This window comes from Macrobrachium rosenbergii, chromosome 23, assembly GCF_040412425.1.
Source record: "Macrobrachium rosenbergii isolate ZJJX-2024 chromosome 23, ASM4041242v1, whole genome shotgun sequence".
NCBI lineage: Eukaryota > Metazoa > Arthropoda > Malacostraca > Decapoda > Palaemonidae > Macrobrachium > Macrobrachium rosenbergii.
This window is the reverse complement of record NC_089763.1, coordinates 40,013,164-40,038,686: the sequence shown is the minus strand read 5'-3', so window position 1 is coordinate 40,038,686 and position 25,523 is coordinate 40,013,164. Positions and strand designations below refer to the sequence as shown.

General features: G+C 42.9%; 1 protein-coding gene across 7 annotated transcripts in view; it reads left to right on the top strand.

Annotated features, from left to right (window-relative positions):
• The window catches only part of LOC136851532 (uncharacterized), a 70,749-nt gene that overhangs the window by 7,573 nt on the left and 37,653 nt on the right, over positions 1-25,523 (top strand). For 4 of the 7 annotated variants that reach the window (XR_010856912.1, XR_010856911.1, XR_010856909.1 and 1 more), the window contains exons 3-7: positions 7,742-11,577; positions 15,598-15,710; positions 19,442-19,549; positions 23,695-23,980; positions 24,388-24,459. Coding sequence is in view for 3 of the 7 variants with exons in the window: in XM_067125768.1 (XP_066981869.1) it covers positions 7,742-11,577; positions 15,598-15,710; positions 19,442-19,549; positions 23,695-23,977 (4,340 nt within the window). In the remaining 4 variants the exon portion in view is untranslated. Of the gene's footprint in view, positions 1-7,741; positions 11,578-15,597; positions 15,711-19,441; positions 19,550-23,694; positions 23,981-24,387; positions 24,955-25,523 lie in introns of those variants that run through there. The other 3 variants (XM_067125768.1, XM_067125769.1, XM_067125770.1) reach the window with 1 other exon arrangement.

The window sequence follows — 25,523 nt, the reverse complement described above, 5'->3', positions numbered from 1 at the left end:
ACAGAACCCCGCCGATAATTGGGGACTGCCTGTATAGCATTGATGCGGACCCACACGCCCTCTGCCCCACCTGCAGGGGACGTGTGTGTTTGCGTGCTTTGCCCTGTGCTGAGTGTTGCTCCTGGTCTGCCGAGCAGTGGGTGAAGTTTGAGGGGAGGAGACGGTACTGTAGGAACCCGCCATGGCAACGTCTGAGGGTAACACCCTCCCCGACGACTCCCGAGGTGCCTGATCCATCAGGATCGTTTCTCCCTCCTGGCAAGCCTCCCCATCTTGCTGCCTCTCCCTCGGGTGAGGACTCCCCTTCCCCTTCCTCATTCATTTTATTGGGTGTGGAAGGCCACAGGGGAGCGATCCTCAGGACATCCTCTCTGGGGCCTCTCCTCACTCCGGGGGCGAAATTTTTCCCCCAAAGCGTGTAGAGGCTTCCCTTTTTGACCCAACTCTGTGCTCAGGCTTGGGGATGGAAGCATCTTCTGTTGGTCAGGTACCTGATCTCGCCTCTGCCTGGCTGCACCTGGGTCTGCCTGGCATTCCGTCACTGGAGGGTCTGCTGTCGGCCGCTCCTGCTACATTCCACTCCATGCCGCTGCCTCCTGGGTTCCTGGCCCCATTATCCCTGCCTGGCCCCTCACACATGGTGACTTCATCGGTGCCCTACCTTTCGATGCCTACTCCTGTTGCCGACTCACGCTCGTTCATGACCATGGTTCCGGCTCCTCGCTTCCCTGACACTCGGGCCAGCCTGGTCTCCCATGGGCCACCCAGGCCCTTGAACTTGACTACTTCTCTTGGCTTTCCTGGCTCCCGCGCTGCTGCACCTGCCCCATTAGTTGCTGGCCCGAGCACCTTCTCTGCTAACCAGGTCACGCCTGCTCCTCGGGCCCCCCTGGTTGCTCCTGTGCCCTCTGCTGCTCCTTTGTGGATGGGGGACCTGACTGTCATCCTGAGGAAGTTGATGAAGAAGAAGTCGAAGAAGAGCTCGAGGAAGGTGTGGTCGTCTTCATCTTCGTCGTCTGCTCCCTCTTCTTCCTCTTCTTCTTCCGAGGCTCGCCAGCCGAAGAAGAAGGAACCTGCCCTCCCCCCCTCCACCGCCGCCCCAGAAGTCATGCACCGAGACTTCTAAGGGACTGCCTCCTTCCACAGGGAAGGCAGCGGGATCTCTCATTGACTCTTCCCGGTCCACGAACCAGGGAACTGTTGCATTGATCCCCGGGTCAGTTGTATCGGGAGCTGAGGGCGTGCAGACCGCGGTTTTCACTCCCCCAGCTGTGTCTAAGAAGCCTGCTTCTGAGGCCAGCGGGACCGTGTCGGACACTCGATCGCGAAGTCGCTCCGAGTACCCGGGCCTCTAAGGAGAGATGAATACCCCGGTGTGGTATGGGAGAAACCTCTCTCCGTACTGACGCGGGCATGGGGCAGGAGAAAGAGTCCGAGCATGCAGGAGCTCAGACTCTTCCTGATAGTGCTTCTTTGAGTACCAAGCCAGGTTCCCGGGAAGGTGCACCGGCCCCTCGGATCCAGACACCTGGTGAGGTAGAGAAGAGGTCCCCTGCTCAGTCTTCTCGAGAGGTTTCGGCCTGGAAGAAGACTGGGGTGCGTCCAGAGGACAGCGCAAGTTCGCGCCAGCCAGCCGCGAGCTTGACTCCTCCCAGTCCCCGACCACGTTCACGTGGCCAGCCTGGCTCGGGGGTGCCAAGTGCACGGCTCGACTTGCGTGAGCCACTCCGCTTTCCTCGGGAGAATGCTTCACCCAGGTGAAAGCGTTCTCCTCGACCCCGGTTGCCGTCACCACTGCGGGTTGGTGACCGCTCCCGGCCCACTTCTCCTGTTGGTTCTGCCAGCAAGACCAGTGAGAGTGCCCAGTCTTCCTCACCTGTCCCCTCTACCTCCTCAGCTCCTCTCAGGGGGTGCAAGTCGGACAGGAAGAACTCCGATGAGTTGTCCCCCCAGAGTTCTGTCTCGGGGGTGTATGTGCCTGGCTCAGTCCTCAATTTGGCCAGGTCATACACCCACGTGGTGCAGGAAGGATCACGGGGGTCTGCCAAGGTTCTCCCTCCTGCAGGGAGAGCAGATTGGGAGGACTGCACCCTGGAAGGACTCGAGGGTCCTCTTCCCCAGGACGCAGACACCCCTGAGATACAGAGGACTTTTGCTGAGGTAATTGCGTTGATTCGTAGCACAATGACCTCGGGGAAGGGATCACAGCTTCATCTGTGGATTGTCTGTTGCGCCTCGAATCCTTTTGGGGACCCAAGAAGGAACCCAAGGCTTCGGTCGGGCTGCCGTGGTCCACACTTGCTGAGGGGGTACTCGATTAGGTGAATGGTCTTGTGTCTGAGCAGGACAATTCACTTCGATCGAACCACACAGACAAGCTACTTCCTCCTCCTCTGCCTCGTCATTGCCGTCTAAGCAGGTTGACCCAGACCTGGTTCGTCTGGATCCGGGTCTCTCGTTGCAGCAGCTTACTGCAGAGAGTATCACCCACTCTCAGCAAGAGGCCGCAACCCTGGAAGCCACCGCCATGGTGGCTTTCCAGGCAGTCTCCTGGCTGGATCTGTGGTCCTTCACAGTATCCAAAGTGGCTGTTTCCTCGGACGCTGTCGTACCTGGGGAAGACTCCGCTTTCGGGAGACTACCTCGCCCACCAGATGGCAAACCTGTGGGCTAACCTGGTCCTGAAGTGAAGGGACACCGTTCTTTCTCGCTTTTCCAGGTCCATGGGGGCCTGAGTTTGCAATGACCCTGCTGAACAGACCATTGCTGGGGTCTACCTCCCTCTTCCCTCAAGAGTTGGTGGATGCTGCGGTGGACAAATGTCTGGCCGATGACAGCGACTGGCTTGTTCACCAGGCAGTGTCCAAGACCTCCGGGTCTTTGCGTTCCACTGCGGCCAGGCCCTCGGGTCAGGTTAGCACTTCCTCGACCCCTAAGAAGTCCTTCTTCCTCTGGAAAGGGTGGGTCTTCCCATCCCTTTCAGCCCGCTTTCCAATCCAGAAAAGGGGGTAAGGGGAAGAAGAAAAAGGGGAAACGCTAGGGGCGGTGTTCCCCCCAACAGCTGCCGAAGGTGGGGGTTGCCTGTTGAGCCATTGAGCAACGTGGCAGCGACGCAGAGCCGAGACCTGGATAGTGGATGTCCTTCAGGAGGGATATCTATTACCCTTCAAGTCTCAGCCACCCCTCACTTACTCTCCGGTTCATCTCCTCACCTACGTCCAAGGAACACCGAAGGACTCTGCACTACAGCAAGAAGTGCAAGCCATAAGGGTGCTGTGGAAGTTGTGTTGGACCAGTCCCCAGGCTTTTACAGCCGTGTCTTCCATGTAGAGAAAGCCACGGGGATGGAGACCGGTCATAGACCTCTCTCCCTTGAACCGATTCGTTTGTCAGACGCGGTTCATGATGGAAATGACGCGTTCCGTGCTCGCTTCCATCAGGGAGAACGACTTCATGCTTACGGTGAACTTGAAGGATGCGTATTTCCAAATACCCATTCATCCGTTCTCTGGCAAGTACCTCCGCTTTATCCTCGGAGAGTCGGTCTTCCAATTCAGGGCATTCTGCTTCGGGCTCTTGACCGCTCATCATGTGTTCACGAGAGGCTTCTCTCTCGTGTCAGCTTGGGCCCATTCACACGGGATATGTCAACTGAGGTATCTTGATGACTGGCTAGTCCTGGCGAGCAGTTGCTGCAGAACAGCGATCGACTCCTTGAGTTATGCTGCGATTTTGGGATCATGGTGAATCTCAAGAAGTCGGATCTCTCCCCCAAGCAGAGGATAAAGTACATGGGCATGCTGATAGACACGGAGAAAATCTTTCCCTCGGACTCTCATATCAATAGGTTCAGGCAGGCAGCACAGCTGTTCCTGTCTCGACAGGAACAGCCAGCCCAGCAATGACAAGTCGTCATTGGTCACCTGTTGTCGCTGGAGAAGCTGGTACCTCATGGGCGTCTTCACCTGCGGTCTCTACAATGGAGACTAAAGGAGTATTGGTCCCAGTCCCGAGACCCCCAGTCCTTTCTCATCCCTCTTTCTGAGGAGGTGAGAGAGGACCTTCGCTGGTGGATGGATGATAGGAACCTGTTGATAGGAGTATCCCTGCATACTCCCCCTCCGGACAGCTGCTGTTCTCAGATGCATCGACCGAGGGATGGGGCGCAAACCTGGAGGAGTTGCTGACTTCGGGAGTGTGGCACCGAGACGACAAGCACCTTCACATCTACATCCTGGAACTCAAGGCAACCTTCCTGGCTCTCCAAGAGTTCCGGGATCGAGTGATGGGACACTCCGTGGTACTGATGAGTAACAATACCACGGTAGTGGCATACGTCAACAAGCAGGGGAAGTCTAGTATCCCTCCTGCTCCACCAGTTGACGATGCAGGTGCATGAGGGGACCGTGGCTCACTCGGTACAGCTGTCAGCCAGGTACATTCCAGGCAAAAGGAATGTCGTGGCAGACAAGGTCAGCCGCCAGAATCAGATGATCGGAACCAAATGGTCCCTTCACTCAGAAGTCACGGAAAGGCTATTCGACCTGTGGGGGCGTCCAGTTATCGATCTGTTTGCCACCCGGCACAACAGGAAACTCCAGACCTTCTGCTCTGTTGTGCCGGACCCATGGGCCACTGCAGAGGACGCGTTCCAGCACCCGTGGGACAACCTCGACGTCTACGCCTTTCCTCTGTTCTGTCTGATTCGCAGAGTGATCAGCCAGGCGATGATCACTCCGAATCTCAGAATGATTCTGGTGGCACCCAAATAGCCGCAGGCCATTTGGTATCCCAACCTGCTAGCTCTTTACTCTGAGGCGCCGAGAGAGATCCCCCCCCCCCATGGCCCAACCTGCTGTGTCAGCCCCACGTAGAGCAGTACCACCAGGCACTGCAGTCCCTGTGTCTTCATGGCTGGAGGTTATCCACCATCTCCTGCCAGCGAGAGGCTTTTTGCGCCGCACAGCAATGGAGATGGCCGGGTACCTCAGACGATCCTCCGCAGCGGTACAGTATACCAGGGGAAGTGGTCCATCTTCTGTGGTTGGTGTCGTGGACAGGGTATCTCTCCGGTCGGAGCTACTATCCTAAGACCTGGACCCGTTCTTTCTCCCTTAAGAACTTATGGAAGAGAAGACGTTCTTGACAGTCAGGAACAGGGCTCTGGGCACCCAGGAGCGTGAGCCTGTCTTCCAGCTCACCTGGCATCAGCTGCAGCCTGGCGCTAGCTCATGCTCCGAGCACCTAGGAGTGCCTGCCAGCTCCCAAACGACTAGCTCACCTGGCATCCAGCTCGTTTGGCGCCAATTACAGCCTGGTGCCCAGGAACGCCCACCAGCTCCTGAGCTCTTACCTCGCCTGACTTCCGGCTCGCCTGGCGCCAACTACAACCTGGCGCCAGCTCTTGCTCTGAGCACCTAGGAACACTCCACCAGCTCTTGAGCACCTAGCTCACCTGGTAGCCAGCGTGGCTGGCTCCAGCCACAGCTTGGCGCCAGCTCAGAGCAACCAGCACCTGGCACCAGCTCCTGATCATCTGGCTTCAACTCTCCCCTCATCCTTGGATCTGTGGAAGAATAGAGAGCTCTCTATCCAGTTGGAGTTTTCAGGTATTACTAGAGCAGGATCGGTAGAGCAGAGGACCTTCCATAATCTATAGTGTTGTGGCATGGACTCTTTTTGCCTTCTATCTAGGAATGCATTGTCCTTCATCCTAATGGACCATATTTCTGAGACTGCTCTCAGATTCAGGAGAGCATTTTGACTAAATTTTAGTGAAAGCTAAGGACGTCAGAGCAGCTTCTGCCTCATTAGCTTTCATGCACGAGATTCCTCTTACTTTCGTTCTGCAATCGACCTTCTGGATGTATAATCGTTCTTCACTTCTCACAACTTTTAATGAAGTTAAAACAGTTTTAATATTTTATAGTACCTTGTGATCATTATTAGTGACTGGCATGGTATCTCAGAAGGAAGCTTAGGATTTTCTTTCACTATCTCTTCACCTTGGTGAGGTGTTGATTTTGGAGGAGCCGGTGGGGGTACGATGTACCTGGGACACCCACCACTCTCGGTGGATGGGTTGTGATTTTTATTTCAGTGTAGGTGACAGTGTTGTCTGGTTGTTTTATTGTGGTGCTGTGCTCAGGGTAGGGGCACTTTTTGAAGTTTTGCTAGCCTTTGGATAACTCCTTTGCTGCAAAACTTCCACTGATGGTTTGTTAGCCATCGGAATATTCCTTCACTGCATAGCTCCCACTTAAGTAGAGGTGCTCCACAGCTACACCACCACACCACTAAAGATTAAGATGAGCACCAACCAGCGGCAGTGTTCTCCTGCAGTAGCTCTCTTGACTGATCAGGAACGACAAGCATTGTCTTCAGTGCTAGCACTTTTCTATTTCATATTCATTACATGTCTTAATGTTCTGGAGTAGAATAGGTCCATGTATCCCACCTCCTGTCAATGTGGAACTCAGTTATGTAATTAATTGGCAAGTTACGTATATAAAAATTAAATTTTTATAATAAGATAAAGTTTTATATATACTAACAAATAATTACAAAATTGGAGAAACCCCTCCTCCCAACACATGGACATAAGGGCACAAACACAATGAGGTTGTCTGCTAAGTCATTCCTAGTATTCCCATTACTGGGCAATACTGGTCACCTACACTAAACAATTGAAGCGCTAGTGCGAATTTTGAATTTAAGCTGCCTCAATAGCTATGTAATTACTCGGTAAGTACATATAAAACTTTATTTTATTATAAAAAATGTCATATTTGTTAACAAGGAAACATTGATAAGGCATTGTTGGATAAGAGAATGACCAGAAAGCCCTTGTTAGGTATGGTAACATATATAAATAAGTAGCTTTTCTAATATTCCAGGGCTATTTATGTTGTGTAGTACAATAATTTTTGCTTGCCTTTTATTTTGTAAAATGTTTTAAATGTTGGCATTGTAGTTGACTCTCCAGTTTCTTGTTTCACTGCTTACAGTTCTTAACATTTTTCTGTCCACATTGCTTTCATGAGTCATTGAAGAGCCTTTTAGAGATTTCTCAAATTTCTCTTGAAAATTTGTGAATTAGACAAAATATGAAACTGAAGAAATAAGGTGCACCCTTGGCAAGTATGATTTTATTTTTAATTACTGTTAAAATATAACTTGTAAAAAATTAGTTTTGTGATGGGGGATACTGTTAGTATCTCTGTTTGTATGACACTTATAAACCATATAATGTACAATGTGTATTTTTAATTGCCACAGTGATGGCTTAATTTCTCAACTTCTCAAACTTTTGTGGATACAATTATCGTTAAAGCCTTTTATCAAAATTGGGAATAAACAGAAATAACTTTCTTTTTCTGTGGGGTTAGTATTGATAAGCAAATCCCCAAAAAATGTGAGGAAGTTGAGAAGTTGTTATAGTGGCAATTTATACAGTATGTATATCTCGTAGTGACCGGCAGACACTGTATAATACCTGTGTAGAAAAATGTTTCTAGTACACTGTTTCTTGTACAGCATTTTACTTTTGCCTTCTCAGATTTTCAAGCTTCAAGAAGCAGAAAAATACAACAGAATTGTATTTGTAGTACTGACATTTTAAAAATGTTTTATTGTTTATTCAGAACCCTCTTTTGCCATTCATTCAGATTTTGTAGTACACTCAAAGAAAGCTTTAATTGCCATGATTGAATGCTACATCAACTTTTGTTTTCTATTGCAGATAGAAATAAGCTGTCTCTGAAGACTATAAGGTCACCTGCTAAGGGTAAGGCAGAAAATAAACCCCAGACAGATAATAGAAAAACAAATAGATATGTCTCACTTCTGAAGCCAATCAACACATTGCCCTGTACTAGCCAAACTCAAACCCATCATTCCCAAGAACACTCTACAAATCTTGCCACAGTTTATGAAAGTGAAGACACAGAAGAAGATGAATGTTTTGATGCCTCTGAAAGACCAAGAATTCCTGAAGTCATTCCCAAGGACAGTGCAAATGCTGTTATCATTCAAGAGCAAAATACAGAAGATGCAGATGGCTGCAGTAGCAAAAGAGAAAGCATTTTTACAGATGTAGATGAAGGCAGTTTCGTTGAATTCTATTATGGCAAGGAAAATAACCCTCCGGTCCAGATCATCAAAGAGCAAAGGATAACTGTTCCTCAGTTGTATTACACTTGTGATAGTAATAATGAGACAAACTTTTCAACTTCAACAAAAACTAAAGGAGCAGTGGTGGGATTTCGGAAATTTCTAGAGAAGATGAGGTATGATAACACGATTCATGAAATTGCCGAAGAAAGTCCAGACAGTAGGCTAAATCATATTTTTCCTCCCAGGAGGAATTTTCCCACTGATGAAACTATAATTACGGGTAGTCTGGATGTTTTAAGAAGTGCTAAGAAAACGATACCAAAACAAAATGCTGCTCTTAATAGTACAATGATCAGGAGTTCTGTGAATCACCAAGATTACCCAGATATTTGTCTACCTGACATTTCCACACTTACGCTTCAAATAGACACAAATTCCGGAAAATCTTCACCCAATACTTCCCCATTTGTTGCAAGGAATTATCATACTACTGTTGTGTTAGAAAGTCCTGGCCATGATAAAAGTTCAGAAGTCAATCCTAGGCTTGAAAATGAAGCATTACAGTGTGAAGATGAAATAGTTTTACCTAGTAACATTAGATCAGATTCATCATGTCATAGTAATGTTAATGCTATCCCATGTGCCGTTTATGTGGAAAGAGAGAGACCTGTCAAAGATCGTATAGGGAAAGAGATATTCTATAATCCACGTGAGCAAAACTCTTTAATCAGTGAAGATGTTAGTGTGGTGGATAGCCTTCCTAATGAGAGACCTTGTGATCAGTTTAATGTGACACCTGATGGTGCCAAGTTTCAGAATAACTCTCATTCCTACACACAAGTTTCACATGGAAATGTAGATCACAAGAGGACATGCAAAACTCAAGATGATTTATATATGAATGACAATGCAAGTTCTGAGAGAAGAGTTTTTAGGTATTCTCCCCAAAAACTTCCCTCGCCACATCCAAATTTCAATAGGCCTGAAGTTGCAAGATGGATACTGACTAGTCCATTCAAGGAAGGATCACAAGGATCATCATTTTTGTTGAGACAAGATACCCTTGAAGTAAGTGAAACCCCAAGTTGCCCTAGGGTGAGGAATGCAGGTAACTCTGCCCACAAAATTGTCCCTCAAAGTTCTTCCATGAAGGACGAAGCCCCAAGATTTTCTTGTGCAAAGGAACAAGTCCCTTTTCAGAATCCTGAAAATACCCCAGACTTGCCTGACCAAGTGTCAGGGCGCCTTAGTAGAAATGTGGTAGGCTCAGTTTCAGCTAGCAGATACATTAGTCCAAGCGCTGGTAATGATGGTAACGCTGTTTCAAACTGGATTATGACAAGCCCATTTGAGGATGGTTCATATGGTTCAAGTTTCCTTTTGCAAGATGTCCCATTGGATGTTAGTCAAACTAAGAGTCAACACAAGCCAACTCAAGTACCTGATTCTGATGGTACATGTGAAAAGTCTCACTATTTGAGGGTACAAGAAAGGGTAAAAACTTGCAACAGATCTTTGCTATCTACTTTTCAAAACCACAATAATGGTGGGAATAGGCATTCCTCTGATTGTGAAAATAGTGATGATGGCATGAGGAGAAGTAAGTCAAAAAATTCAGTGACCCAAAACATTATTTCTGAATCAGATGATTCATTTGGAAGCAAGCAGGACTTAGAAAGCCTTCTCAAGAATGTAAATACAAGAAAAAGAATAAACAAGAGCTATGTTAGCCAGAGTACTGAATTATTTTCAGAAGAATCTGAATCTCTTCACTTAAAATTATCAGGAGCATTTACTAGATCTTTAAAGACATCAGAGAAATCTTTGTATACTGTTGGTAAAGATGCAGTGTCACCAAAGCATAAAGATCCAGTGGTTCCAGTGCATAAAGGCACAGTATCATTACCAAAGCATGAAGATCCAGTGGTTCCAGTGCATAAAGGTATAGTATCATCACCAAAGCATAAAGATCCAGTGGTTCCAATGCATAAAGGTACAATGTCATCACCAAAGCGTAAAGATCCATTGGTTCCAGAGCATAGGGGTACAGTATCATCACCAAAGCATAAAGTTCCAGTGTTTCCAGTGCATAAAGTTACAGTATCATCACCAAAGCATAAAGATCCAATGACTCCTAAGCTTAAAGATTTACCATCATCAGATGCTGCAAGTAGTAGTAGTTGCACAGGCTCGGCATCAGAGGCCAGTGATTCAGAGTCGTTTATAAAGCCAAGCATTGCTTCCTGTAATAGGGTGAGAAGAATATCTGAATCTGATGATGATGAAACATCCTATGTTTTATTGCCTGATATTACAGAGCCAGATGAAGATACAAAACAGTCCAAAGGAACTAAGGAGCCTTCAAAAGGCCAAAAGGAATTCGATAAGAAATCTTTGAATAATAAAAATGAGAGGCCAAAGAGAACTACAAAGAAACTTATTGAATATATTACAAGTGATGAAGACTCTTCTTCAGAGTCCGGCTTCATACTTAGTGGTACTAAGGTTTGTAAAAATCAGGTTACTCAAGGTAATGAAGAAACTGGAACCTCAGACGTGAGGAAGAAAATGTCCGATCGTACATACTCTCCTTCAAGTTCTAGTGAAGGTGAAGATGAAAGTAGTTTTGAAGATTACTTGAGAAGTGTGAAAAAGAAAATTCATGAGGAAAAGGTGGCAAAAACAGAACCTTTATTAAAAACAGGTCTCAGTATGGAAAGTTTCATAAATGATGATGAAAGTGGGGATGATGTAAGCTTTTACCTTCCACCTTTAAGTGAAAGGCTGAAACCAAAAATGAGGCCAAGCCACAATTTAGACGGTAGATGTGGCAGTGTGTCCAGTGATCTTGAAATGAGAATTATGGGAAAACAAAATGAAAAAAATATTTCCAAGGAAAAAGGGAATAAACCTAAATTTAGCAAATCACCCATCAATAGCCCAAAGACACCCGCAGTCAAGAAATCAGGTGCAAATATAAATTCTTGGCGGACTTCTGTAGTGATTAACGTTTCCTCTGAATCGGATTCGGATTCAGATGTATTCCCTGAAAAGGAAAAAGTGAAAAATATAGATTGCCCTCAGTCCTTTGTAACCCCAGGAAGTAAGGCTCCACCAAAGGTGAAGGCAAGAACAGAAATTCGTCAAAAGCATGTTCAAAACAAATTAGAATGTAGTGGTACACCAACACTGACATTTCTTGCATCGTTGTCCTCTACTATTCATACAATCCGTTGCCATCCTGATGCACTGCTTTTTGTTAAAAATTTCAAGAAAAAAAAGGAAGAATTATGTCAGAAGCTTTACTCATACTATAATGAACATGTTTTCAGTGATAAACTTCCTTATGTTATGAGTATTAAGTGGAATGCAAGGTTAACCAAGACTGCAGGATATTGTTATTATCAGATAGACCGTACAAAGCCCAACGGCAGAGGAGCTAGGATTGAATTGTCATCTAAGGTAAGTTAATTACCAACTCGAGTCCAGTTGTAATATATTGTCTGAGATTTTCGAAATTGTAGATTGGAAGTGCATTGGTTTTTTGGTTATGTTTAATCCCCTTTTTTTACGATTTTTTTTATAAATTGGAGAGGCACAGCAAATATTATTCCTTTTATGTTTCATTCTCACAAAACAAGCCAAAGGGTCATTTCCTTAACAAGAAAACATCCTCTTAATACTGTATTACGGCATGTCCAGATGTGTTGAGGAAAGTCATAGAACAAGGAAAAAATGGAAATAAAGATCAATTATGTATTTAGCATTAAAGAGATAATTCATAAAAGAACAATCAGAGATGAGAAACTCGGGCATGAGTGTATCCGTGAGCAAATAAACTCATGGCCAAGAGTGGAAAGTCATGTCACAGAATCTACACCATAGCCCAGTGTTAGAAGAGTTGGTTGTATAGTCTCTGTGTAGCATATGTAATGAAGTGTGATTAGGGGAAAAATATGCAACAAGTATACAGTACCTACTCAAATCCTCCCACATACAATGTACACAGGAATGAAAGGGAAGAAATTATGTTGCGTGTCCCTACTACTCCAAAATGAACTGTGGAAAGCTGTATTTCTTCTAGCGGATAATGGCACTGTTACCTAATGTTCTCCCTGCAGTAGTAGGCTTTGATTCCATATTGTGTAAAATGTGATGTGAAGAGTGGAGGGAGTCCTTAAGAAGTAAAAGTCTCTCCTAAAAAATCTTGAAGGAGCCAATAAGTTGGATGCATCTCCATCTCTGTATCAGAGGCTTTTTGTTTACATGGGTCTAGTTCCTTACGTTTTAGTGCTAGTTGCAAATACAGTTATATTCATTAATTTGTAAAATGACTTTCTACCTTGTTAGATAGATGAAGGGATTTCAGGATGGCTCCCTGTATAACCAAAGTTTTATACTTTAAGATTTGTTATAGAAAAGCCATTAATCCTAGTTAGCCTTATTTCATGAATTTATAATTTTTGTGTAATAGCAGTGAGTTTTGTTTTTGCTCTGTTGATGGCTCAGATTACCTCGTGCTTTGTTTCCATTCATTTCTTTTTTAATGATTTCATGCATAGACTATGTGAATTAACATTATTTATTTGTGATGAATCTTACCCACGGTTAAAGTTAGCTTATATCTCTGTGCCAATAGGCAAAGAGATATAAGCTAACTTTAACAGTAGGTAAGAATCCAAATAATAAATTTTATGATAAAAATTTATATTGCAATACACTCCCTGAACTCCTGAATTAGCCCTTAATCCCACTAGCCTGAACAACTCTCAGTTACCTGTCCCACTATAGTTGGAATTTTAACAGCCAGCATTACCAACGCTGCAGGTAAAATCTGTCACTTGAGCTACCATAACATACGGTTGGCAACTCTGACACAGGTGTGTGCCGGCACGCCCCATTTTCATCAATTGCTTTTTGTTCGCGCTGCTGGAAGGTTGTGCCCTTCTGCAGTGCGAGGTTTTAATCCTATTGCCAGACTTCTCTTTGTATTTTGGACCTCTGGTGAAGACCTGGATTGTATTTACTGGTTTTTTCTCCTGGTTTTTCTGGATATCTTCGATGTGGAACGTCTTTTAGAATTGGACTCGCTGGTTCCCGGTCTCGGTTGGTCATCATGGACTCTGTCACCTTCTACTACCGTGCCTTTGGCTTCGACGTCGACCTCGACTGCCCCTACGACTGTGGATGCTGGAGCTCATCACTTCTTCTTCCTGCCAGAGACGGATGAGTACCTTGAGACACGATAGACATTCTGTCAGGTATGTAGGAAGGTTAAAATGTGATGTCCAGACTCATTGTGATGAATGTTCCCATTGGAAGGCACAAGAGATGGAGGATTACATTCATCAACGCAAGTCTTTGGCTTCAGCTAAAGGGTTGGGTGAGCTTCAGGCAGTTTCTAGGTTGGGTTCCTATGCGAGAAATGATACGTATTTGTCTGTTTTCCGGAATTTGCGGCGAAGACAAAGTCGGAGGTTAAAACTCTGCCTTGTTCATTTAAAGTTCTTTATCTGCTAGTGTTCATTGCCGGCGATCCAGTGGAGATATATTTATGTCCGGTGCGAGCACTAAAGGCTATTTATCTAAGGTTGGGAAACTCCGTCCGCTTCCGCACACACTTCTTGTCTCTCCGCGGAATCCTTCCCATCCACTGTCAAAGAATGCGATTAGTTACTTTCGGAGGGAGGTGATTTCCCTGGCTTCTCAGGGTTGTTCTTCGTCATCTTCAGCTCTGTGTTTCCCTGACTGCACAGTATCCGGAGTACGTCCACTTCATCTTCCTTTCCCAGGAATTATTCACTGCCGTCTATTCTGGAAGCAGCTACTTGGAAGTCCGTCAGTGTTTACTTTCTTTACTTAAAGACGTTCGATTCGCCTCATAGCATGTAGTGGCGAAGTCTCTTATCTAGGGTGTGTTCATTTAGCTGAGGTGGTATTCACTTAGTGCGGAGGTTCGGAGGGTTATTCTTCTTAGTCCACGTGTACCGACAAAGTCTATTATCTAGGGGGCGTTCATTTAGCTGAGGTGGTATTCACTTATTGAGGAGGTTCTTAGGGTAACCAGATAGAGGAATTCCTTTTAATCTTTAGAATTCTTAGGCAACAGTGATAGTATAATCACATGAACTTAGGTTTAGTAAGTTTTAAGTATCTTAGTCTCTGATAGTTTCCCTACGAGAGTCCAAGGGGGTGCTCTGGTAGGCTAGGCTATTTTATCGGCACCGAGATACTTCTTCGCTTGCGATCGTGGGGCCTTATCCGGAGGATCAGCGGCTCGGCACACTGCTTCATTTCCCTCCATACATGAGAGGCTATGAATAGCCACATGGGAGATCGACGGACCGAGAGTACTGACCTGACTGTCGATCAAAGTACTCTCCAACATGTCTCTTCACAGAAAGCATTGATTGATATGGTGAGTGTATGACTAAATGGATATCTTATGCAGAGCAGATTGGTGAGCTACCATCTCTGCGGTTGTCAAAGTGGCGTGCAATAGAATTGATCCCTCCTCCTCTAAATGTTGTTAATCGGGCTAATTCATGTGTTCAGGGAGTGTATTGCAATATGAAGTTTTCATAATAAAACTAATATTGTAATACTAATCTGAACACCTGAATGATTCCCACCCTCCTTTCCCCACATCAGTTTTGACCTTGACTAATGCAATTGACGAAAATGGGGCGTGTCAGCGCACACCTGTGCCAGCGTTGCCAACCGTTTGTTATGGTAGCTCAAGTGACAAGATTTTACCTGCAGCGTTGGTAACACTGGCTGTTAAAATTCCCACTATAGTGGGATGGGTAATTGAGAGTTGTTCGGGCTAGTGGGATTAAGGGTTAATTCAGGTGTTCAGGTAAGTATTACAATATTAGTTTTATTATGAAAACTTCATATTTTTGTTATTGTTGCACTTTCCCCATCTGTGGTTACCTCTGGGGAAGCACTTTATCTTAATCTTATCTTGGTTGTTCCTTTGGCAGGATGGTGGTGCTTGTGGTTATTGTGTGTAAGGCTTATTACTGTAATTCCTGTTACGATTGTCTGTGTGCGTGTGTGTGTGGGGTGCCATGATTGACACTTGGTGCTTTTGGTTTCCTCTTCCTCTTTGGTTGTGCGTTGGTCTTGCCTGTGTTTCTTGAGTCTCATCCAGGGAGACTTCTACATCTCAGTGTATCAGTGCTGCCTTTATGGTGTTGGCTTCTAGCTTTCCGAGTGCTGTAAGCTTCAGGTCCCTTTGTCTGTTACTTCTACCTTCCTGCACTGAATTCTGATTTCTCATGACTTGAGTTGCCTTTGCCTGATTGGCTCAAAGTTCGATCCTGAAGCATACAGTGTGGGGCAGTTTAGACATGGTCATTTTCTTGTGGAGAATTCCCCCTATAAATCTCAGCTTGATCTGTATTAGATATAAATTGTCATGTTTGCATTACATAATCCTTCTTGTACTCTGTTTACTGTATTTATAATGTCTTACAGGTTATAGATGTCCCTGAAAGGCTAAGAGATACGCTTATTCATGAGATGTGCCATGCAGCAGCATGGATAATCTCGGGGTACAAAGATGGTCATGGCCCTCTATGGAAATCATGGTAAGATTCTAATTTAAAGATTTTATAAATTTACAACTTTTGCTTCTGTGTAAAATCTGATTGTTAATAAAATATGTTAAAAATTGTTTAAATATGTTAAAGAGAAAATATTTGGCAGCCAGTTAAGTGTGGTGCTACTACCATCCTCTAGTTAGTGATAATTAGTTCATAAGAATAAGTTGGTTGTCTCATACATTACACTAGCTCATGTCAGAGATAAAAAGATATGAACCTTAGGTCAGTAATGCTCAAGGACAGCAGAACTGCATATATTTTATGCATTGTCCTTTAGTTAGGGCAGTTTCTCATAATATGTTGTAACTTAAAAGGGGCCACTCACACTGTGTTAGGAACCGTTTTCATAGAATGAACCAGAACTACAATAGTACTGTACTGTATAAGACGAGCTGCATGCTTTTTATAGCCTTGCTCATGAGCAACATATTGTGTTATACAATTTTGTAGCACAGCTTATGTTATTCTTAGCAACTACAGTATAATGATAATTATAATCAGACAAAAATTTACCCATACAATAAACATTTGGAGTCATTCCTAAGGTTGAGGAAAAACTGCAACAGTACAAGAAAGATACGGTCTGATGCTGTACCCCTCGTTATACTTAAAAGAGTAAACTGTATCATGTTGCAAAGTTTCAGCTAAAGGACAGAATGAAGTTATCTTGTATTGCAGCTGTCATCAGGTCATTCGTGAGCGTTGTGTTCATGTGAGCTTTGCCTTAGGAATAGTGAAAAAGGGCTGCAGTATAGCAAAAATTCTCCCACTCTTGATTAATTTTGCTATTGAAGGAGGCATTTCCACCAAAAGGGGGCATCTGTAGCCCTTGACAAGTAATAGACTCCATAGATCTTACTTAGACATGTACATCAAAGGCCTCACTTTATGGTCACTGACTTGGATAAGGGACAACAACAGCCAGTAAATCCTACTGAGGCAGTCAAGCTGTGTGCATACCATCAGCACTATTGTTCAGTGGAATCACTCATTGCTTGTTTTACTCAAAACATTATGTATACTGTTGTTGGGCCTTTTATCTCTTCACAGCATGTAATAGTTTGTAAGCAGTACCAGCCTCCATTGAAATATTGCCACTCGGCAGACCTAATTCCTTTTAGGGTTTGCTGTTATAGTCTTATGTGGACTGTTCTTAGTCACATTTTCTTGCTTGCCACTTTACCCAGTGGTACCAAAAATATCACGTCCCCTGTTTAGTTATATTCTTGCCTTTTAATATCATTAGTGGTCGTATACAGTACCTCTGGCTCCTAAGTTGTTGCTGAGGTTTTTAGGATATCTTCTCTTATTTTACTCTCTGCTGGAATACATTTGTCCATCAGTGCTTCTTTAATTGTTCTCTCTCAGGAAGCAAAAGAGACATTTCATTGCAAAGATGAAGTCTCTGCTGTAACATCAGAGGACCTATACTGTATTTAGTCATATGAATCTGACATTTTCCTCTGTAATGTCATCACACTAAAATTTTTTCTGTCAGCTTTGAGTATTATTCTCTGTGTTCCAATCATTTTTTTAAGTTTTGTTGACTTGTTTCTTCAACAAGATTGTTTTCTGTCCTGAATTTTTCTTATTTTCTCACTCATCAAACTTCTAAGCTGGAACATTCTTCATATACCATACTAAGTGGCTCAGTTGAACCCAAACTGTTTTTGGAATTTTTTAGTTGTTAAAATAGGGGAAAATGGTTTTTCACAGTTCTATATGGTATCATAAAACTCTAGGAGAGGGAAACCTAGTACTCTGTCTGTGCTATAGGGTCACTAAAATCCAAAACATCTAATACATTTGAAGAGATGTCTTGGTGTGTAGTCTCTCCTGTCAAGGTTGCAGATTAGTATAAGATTTTAAGAGAAAACTTGTTTTATATTTGTTTGATTCCAGTAGTATTTTTTAAATGAATCTTACCTCTCTATTATGATAGCTGCATTCCCACGTCAGGCGGGAGGACAATGGAGTGAAAAGTAAACAAAAAATAATAGGATCGTTTAGAGTGAACTGTGTATTCACCCATCCCTTTTGGGTGGTTTTGAGCGTCTATAGTTTTCCATTCAGTTTTTTATCTGTTGTTGGCCTGTGAGGAGGCATTGGAGGGTGTTTACGTGATTTTGTTAATTAGATCATTATCTGAATTTGGTTTGGGTTTTGTTGTTTTGTATTTTTCATTATACAGGATATCTTCCAAAAAGGAGAAAAACAAGTTGTTTCCAGTCTCTAAGGTAAGAGGGTGCATACCCGGCCTTATTCTTCAGTTTACGACAGTCACAACCAATGTGTTAAATGTAGGAACAAAGATCGCTAGATCAGTGTATTGGTTGGTCAGATGAAATAATGAATATTTATTTAAAGTATAAGCAGATGTGAGAAGCAGATAAAAGTAGGAAAAGACAGAAAGATTCTTCTAACTCTAGGACAGGAAGTGAGGTTAGGAGTAAGTTTCTCATTTTTCTCATCCTCTGCCTTGCTTTTGCATGATCCCCATTCTGCCCTCTTTGATACTAGATGGGGAAGAAACTTCCCTATGTCCAGTCAGAGCTGTATATTTGCAAAGGACTAGGGAAATCAGGCAGAATGTCTACAACCTTTTTTGCAGCCTTGGGAAACTTCACTTACCCCTGTCAAAGAATATGTCTTGTCTGTTCAAAGCTCTCGTCAGAGAACCCCATGCAAATCTAGACTCGACTCTTACCATCAGCTTAAAGTAAGATGCCACGATGTGCGATCTGAAGCAACCACTTTTTTTTTTCTGGAGGAAGTTGTCAGTGCGGCGCAGTGGAGACGTAACTTCGTATTTGCCTCGCACTATCTGCGAGATGTGGAAATTCAATATGAATTGTGCAGAGTTCTTTCGCCTCCCATTACAGCAGGGGAACTTGTATCCTGAACAATTGGGGTAGCTGTACTCTAACCTTTCCTATTAGGAAATTGTCAAATTTTGGGAGTATGAAGGTACCTATGTTGTATTAGGTGAAAGCCCTCATTCTTTTACTGTCATTGCCCTGCTGGCCTAGGCACAAAGCATTGTGTCCCACTTGCATTGGAGTGTGAGTGGCATCCTTAGCAAGGAACCTCCACCATTGTTCAGAGGTCTTGCTACCTAATGAATTAGTCTTCACTTGGTGACATACCAGAAGATGGATGCTAATCATTAGGTAAAGTAGCGTCTTATTCCTGGTGGAATTTTTTAGCTTTCTTGGGGGTTATTAAATTTGTCCTCACACCTTTCCCACCTCCATTGCTCAGTGTGAGAATAAGCTATCATAATAGAGAGGTAGGGTTAATTTAAAAAAGAGAAATTTTTATATTAAAATTTATTTTTTAAATACTTACCTCTGTATTATGTATCACCCCTCACTTCCCAACTCACTCACGTGGACAGAAGAAAAAACTGAATGGAAAACTATAGGTGCTCAGACCACCCGAAAGGGATGGGTGAATAGATGGTTCAAACTAAACGATCCTATTAGTTTTTGTTCACTTTTCACACTATCGTCCTCCTGCCTGATGCGGGAATACAGCTATCATGATAGAGAGGTAAGTATTTAAAAAAGCAATTTTATTATAAAAATTTCTTTACATTCTGAGCAGTTTTTTCTGATGTAAACTTGTAAATTTTTTTATGGCTTAAATTTTTACATTTGTAAGTTGCTAAGATTGTGTAATGTTGTTTACTAAATTGTAGTTGTTTGTTTTTTCAGGGCTGCAAAAGCACGATCAGTATTCCCAGAACTTCCTGCAATTACTACATGTCATTCCTATGAGATAAATTGCAAATATACTTACAGATGTACTAAATGTTCATATAGGTAAGACATTTTCTGTATTAATATTCATCCATAAAAGTATATATAATTGATGATGGCAGTAAATATAGAAACAATACCACTATTCAAATAATTCCAAAAGACTCATGTAAAAGAATAGCTGCCTCATAATTATACGTTTAAAAAGAAATCATTTACTTTAGAGTATTGTAAATCTGCCGTAACACAATCTCCAGAGACATGACCTAAAAGCAGATTTCTGGTTTTCATCTGCATGAGTAATGCATCTGTGTCCCTCAGTACATTCACTGGTGGAACTAGTTAGTATCTTTTTGCCTTGCTCCTCAGAATTTTCTTCAATTTGCACTTCAAATGACCTTTACTCCATTTTCATGATCACTTTATCTTTCCCCACTAATTTCATTATCACTTTGCCTCATTTTTCACCCATTGAACCTTTTATGAAAGATGGTTCTCTGACCCTGATTTATTTTTATTTTTTATTTTACCCTTAGAACAATATGTTTCTGGGATCGGTCTTAACCACTGGCCATTGTACATCCAATTTTGGCGATAGATTCGAGAGATGTTGGTGAAGTTCTTCGGTGTTTTTGGGAACACAGAAGCAATTGAAGGTTTCCACTTCCTGTCCTGGAAGAGGAAGTAGGGTAAGAAGAAGAATAGATGCTAAGATGGATTCCTCCCGCATGCAGCCGCCAGTCGGGAGGGCCGTAGCTTTATGGATCATATTACAGTGGCCGAAACCTGGGTAGTAGATGTCCTTCAGTAGGATATCAACTTCCCTTTGAGTTCCTACCACTCCTAATCAACCATCCAGTCCATGTTGACAATTAGTTCTGGCTCGCGGGGAGATCAAGGCTATGCTGAATGAATACGTTGTGGAAATTGTTACAGTCTGGTTCCTGATTTCTACAACCATCCCTCTCTCGTAGGGGTGATGGGTAATTGGAAACCAGTCATAGTTCTCTCTTCCCTGACCCATTGCAGCAGACTCGGTTCAAGATAGAAACGACATGCTCAGTACTTGCAACCATCAGGGAATCCAACTTGAGTCCTACATTGGGTTTGAGTAGACAGGTATTCTGAATACTCACCCATCAATCCTTCCTCAGTTTCCCCTCTTCATTCCCAGGGAGACTTCGTACTCCTTCATACGGATGGCTCCATGCCTATCTTTATTGTGAGCTTCCGACCTCTACCCAATATTTACTTGACTTTTCATCTTGGCGTCAACTAGTGCATGTTCGTTCAAGGTACGTCTCCTGAGGTATATCAATGATCGATTGGTCCTAGCGAGCCTCTCATGTGCAGCATCTTTAGGACAGGTCCAGCCTCTCAGATTTGATTGCAGCCTGAGAATTGCATGAACTTGGGAAGTCCAAACTTTCACTCAAGCAAGATAAGTATACGTGAGTCTAACAGATAGCAGCGAGGTTGCCCTTGTCTTGACAGGTCTTGACAGAGACAACCAGCTCAGTGATTGCAAGCCATTCCAGGTCACTGTCATCACTGGGGAGGCAATGCAGTTTGAAGGGGTCCTGGTCTTTGACAAAGGACTCTCATTCCTTCCCTTCCTCTCTCAGAGAAGAGAAATGGGACTTAGTCTATGATTAGATGACCGGTATCTCCCTTGGTGTGTCGCTACACGATTCCCCTCTGAGGATATTTCATACATCAAGGCATCGACCAGAATGGCAGTCACCCACAACTCAGTAGGTTAGGTTGGGTATCTGATATAGCCTAAGCTAACCTGCACTTCATTATTCTGGACCTTCTTAGCTTTTCAAGCCTCAGGATCCAAGGATAGGCACGCCATGGTGTTGATAAGCAACGGTACCACAGTAGTTCCACAGTCAACAGGAAAGGGGGCTAGTGTCCTTTCTTCACCTCAAATTGATGGTGCAGGTGTACGGGTGGACAGTAGCACATTCAGCACAGCGGTCAACCAGACATATTCCAGGCAAGATGGATGTATAAGAGACAAGTTCGGTCACTAAGGTCAGTTTAGGGGTAGTTGGTCTTGGGACTTTGACATTCCGAAGGATTATTCGACCTTGGAAGATGGTCAAGTTAGGCCTTCTGTCTTGACACACTGAAGCTGTGTCTGTTCAGTTCTGTCTTTCCAGACCATGGACATAACAGCCAATGGTCATACCACCTTGAAAGTACTGCTCCTCATCCGATCAGGTAAGTCTAGCAACATTGGGTCTAGTCAGTACTTGGATGGGTGACCTCCTAGGTCTTTTGCATCCATGGTACAAGTCTTTAGGCTAATGCCTTTTTGCTGTTCTGTTTGGTTCACTGGGTGGTCAATAGGGTATGATCATTCCAAATCTAAGGGCCTTGGTGGCTTCCAAGTGACCAAAGCCATCTGCGTTACCACCTAAAGGACTTGACCTTCAAGACTGGGTGCTTATAACTCATTGTTAGTTCCGACTCGACCAGAAGTGTTGTCCAAGAGCACCATTTCTTTTGACTTCTCATAATGACCAAGTGGGCATACTTTACAGCTGACATGGTGGACAACAGTACTTTCCAGATGAGATTTCACAAGGTCAGGGGCATTTGTCTGTCCCTGGCATTCGGGAAGAACTGTCAGACAGGTACTAAGGACGGGAATGTGGTCACAACAGACCACATTCACCCCCTTTTTTTTTTACCTTCGGGATGTTGCCCATAGATCCTTGGACTCTTTTTCCTTGGACTCTGTGGTGGCTCCACTGCTCAGCAGTCAAGTAGCTCACCCAGCTCCCTTGGGGACAGGTGGCATCTCGCCCAAGGTGTATGGCTGTAAAAGAGAGGGTGTTTGTGTGTGTGTGGGACTGGCCTCCTACCTTTCTCTTTTATACCCTTCCTCTTCCAGTGGGCAGAGGTGTGGTTTGCAAGCTGTCACGTGCTGGATGAGTGTGCATGCAGGTGTTCTAGTATCTATAATCTAACTCATTTGGATTATCAGATGCAATTCCTACCATTTATCTAGCAAGGGGAGAGAGGGACTTACAGTGAACAAACCCTTTGGTTATCTTCAGCTTTATTGTCCTCGACAATATGGGTTCATCCTAGCCTTTCTTTGAATCAGGATGCTACGTCCCATTAATTTGAAAGACCTAGAAGTCTGGCAGTTGAAAACTACACATGTTCAACAGATCAGAGGTTGGGTCTCCTTCCATTGCTCTTACATGACCAGGAAAAGAGACCCCAAATGAGGCAGACTACCAGTCAGTTCAGAGATATCCCCAGAAGCCTCCCACCAAGAAGTAGGTCTCCCGTCTGTAAAGACCGAAGGTTTGTATACATGTAGGAACAAATGACAGATTTTTAAAGTAATATGTATTTTTCCTAACATACAAACCTGATGTCTTTACATAAATGGCCCACCTCTACCACCCCTCATTCTGCTACCTGGTCCAAAAGATAAAATGAATGTGTACTGATTGGATGGCAGGTCTTCCTCCCCTGCCATCAGTAGCCAACTACCAATAATCACCTTATTTTAAGGTTAACGGCTGGTTCCAGTTTGAGCTAAAAGTAAATCCTATATGTAAAGACTTCAGGTTTGTATGTTAGGAAAAATATAAATTACTTTAAAAATTTGCCATTTTAGGAGTACTGAATTGTAGCTTGTCTGAGAATTGTTTCCAGTGTCTTGATGTAGCTCTTTGTCAGGGTAAATGAAATGTCTTTCCTTAGAGAACACCTCTTGTGCAAAAGAAGGAATTGAGACCACCCATTGTGCAAAGGGAGAGAGGAATTTTCCTTTCATCTTTAAGTTATGCCCTGCCAGGTAAGCCAGAAATTAAAATGAACTTTATTATATTTAGCAGGAAGCCTAGTCTCAGGAAGAATTTCATAACCATGTCTCCACAAATTTGTTTAGAGGGGCCACCTCTCTTCCCATGTAATAGACATATATATGGGAAGTACAGAGAAGTTAAGTGTGTTTTTGGGTGAGACATGTTTCAAAGGATGCCACTGTCACCTTTTATCTGTTACCATGTTCATTACATGTAGTAATTCAGCCTAGTCATTACCTTAACCAGTTTAACAGCATTAGTAAAGGTAAGGCATTTGTATTTATAAAACAAAAAATTTGTCAAGTTTTAAAATTTTCAGGTTCTCTGTTACTTTAATAGTTTTTGAAAGGACTAATTCCTGGTATTTTTCAGCATTGGGCGCCATTCAAAAAGCCTTGACACGGAACGAAAAGTATGTGGACTTTGTTTTGGAAAGTTTGAACTTATTCTAAATTCTCGAGGCAGAGGTTCAAAGTCAAGCAGTTCAAGAACCCCATCTCATGGTTCCCAAACACCACGAACTCCAGGAGCTTTTGCATTGTTTGTGAAAGAAAACTACAACAGTGTGAAGAAATCAAGGCAGAATTTAAAGCATGTTGATGTGATGAAAATTCTGAGTGCTGACTTTGCAAAACTCAAGACTGGGAGTAATTAAAAGGTACATTACAATACTTTGTTTTTTATCATCTGAAAGTATAGTTCTGCTAAACATTGTTTTACAAAGTGATTCCTTCACAAATCTGAATGGCTTCCATGTTGCTCTTCATTAATTGTGCAACATGACAGACACATGTAGATTTGTAAAATTGGAATAAAAGTTTAAAGCCAGAGTTAACTGTTTGACCACAGTTGTATTTATTTCATGAAAGATATCCAGTTTTTTCATCTTATTGCATTTGTTGTCAGTCTCCATATAATGCTTTTTTGTCAATTAAAATAGCAATACAAATTGCAGTTATAAAATAACCATGTTGTTATGGTAGCAACCAAAATAATTTTTATAATAAATTATACTATATAGATCAGTTTATTTTATTATTAATCCATTTCTTTTTTCTCTTTCAGGTTACAGTGAAAAAGATAGCTGTCCAAGTTAGGTAGTTTCTTTTTCTCGAAATACAGATCCTACATGATGGCGTAAGTGTTATTGAAAAATACCAAATATTTTTATGCAGCTTACTGCAAGTAATCAGGGTGTGGTAGTAGATGTAGACTGAAGTAAGGTTGTAGGCTTTTTCACTGTTGCGTACTGTGGAGTTTTTTAAAAGACATTTGAAAGTGCAAATATTTTTGTGTAATTTATCTTTAAATATAGTGATTTTAACATCTCTGTTTCTCTTTCCATGAGAGCTTATACTGTATCCTGACTTTTGTCTCCACAGGTTATAGTGTACTGTTTCTCTCTCTTTGTTTTACAGAAAAATGCTATAATTAAGTACTTTTGAAGCACAAGACACCATGCCAAGTATTAAGAATACAATGGACCCCTGCCTATTCGCAGATTTTTCTGTGGAACGTATATACACATTATTCACGAAAAATTTGCCTATTCGTGGTATTTTTCAGAGAAATATTCACTAATTACTGTTTTTTCGTATAATTTTGTGACTAAATGCATATTTTGTGATAAAACTAATAAAATACTCAGGTATAAGCATTTTTAGAGGGGTTTTTTGGTATCTGAAGTATCAAAATAGATAGTTATAAGCATTTTTAGAGGGGTGTCAAAGTATTTGCGGATTTTAGCTATTCATGGGGGATTGTGGTACTCATCTCCTGCGAACACCAGGGATCGACTGAATAAACGTCCTCTGCAGCCACTATGTGTCTTACACAATTTAATAGATTTGACACCATATAACATTTCTGTTTGAACTCTATTCTTGGTGACATAATTCATTTTAAATTTTGGCAAGCAATTTAACCCTTAAACGCCGAACCTTTATTTACAAAAAGTCTCCCGTATGCCGGCAGCGTTCGGGAGTTAGCACCAAGCTGAAAAAATTTTTTCAAAAATCACAGCATGCTTAGTTTTTAAGATTAAGAGTTCATTTTGGCTCCTTTTTTTGTCATTGCCTGAAGTTTAGTATGCAACCATCAGAAATGAAAAAAATATCATTATCATATATAAATATTGAAATATATGACCGCAAAAATAAATTTTCATATATGATTTTAAACAAATCGCGCTGTGAGCAAAT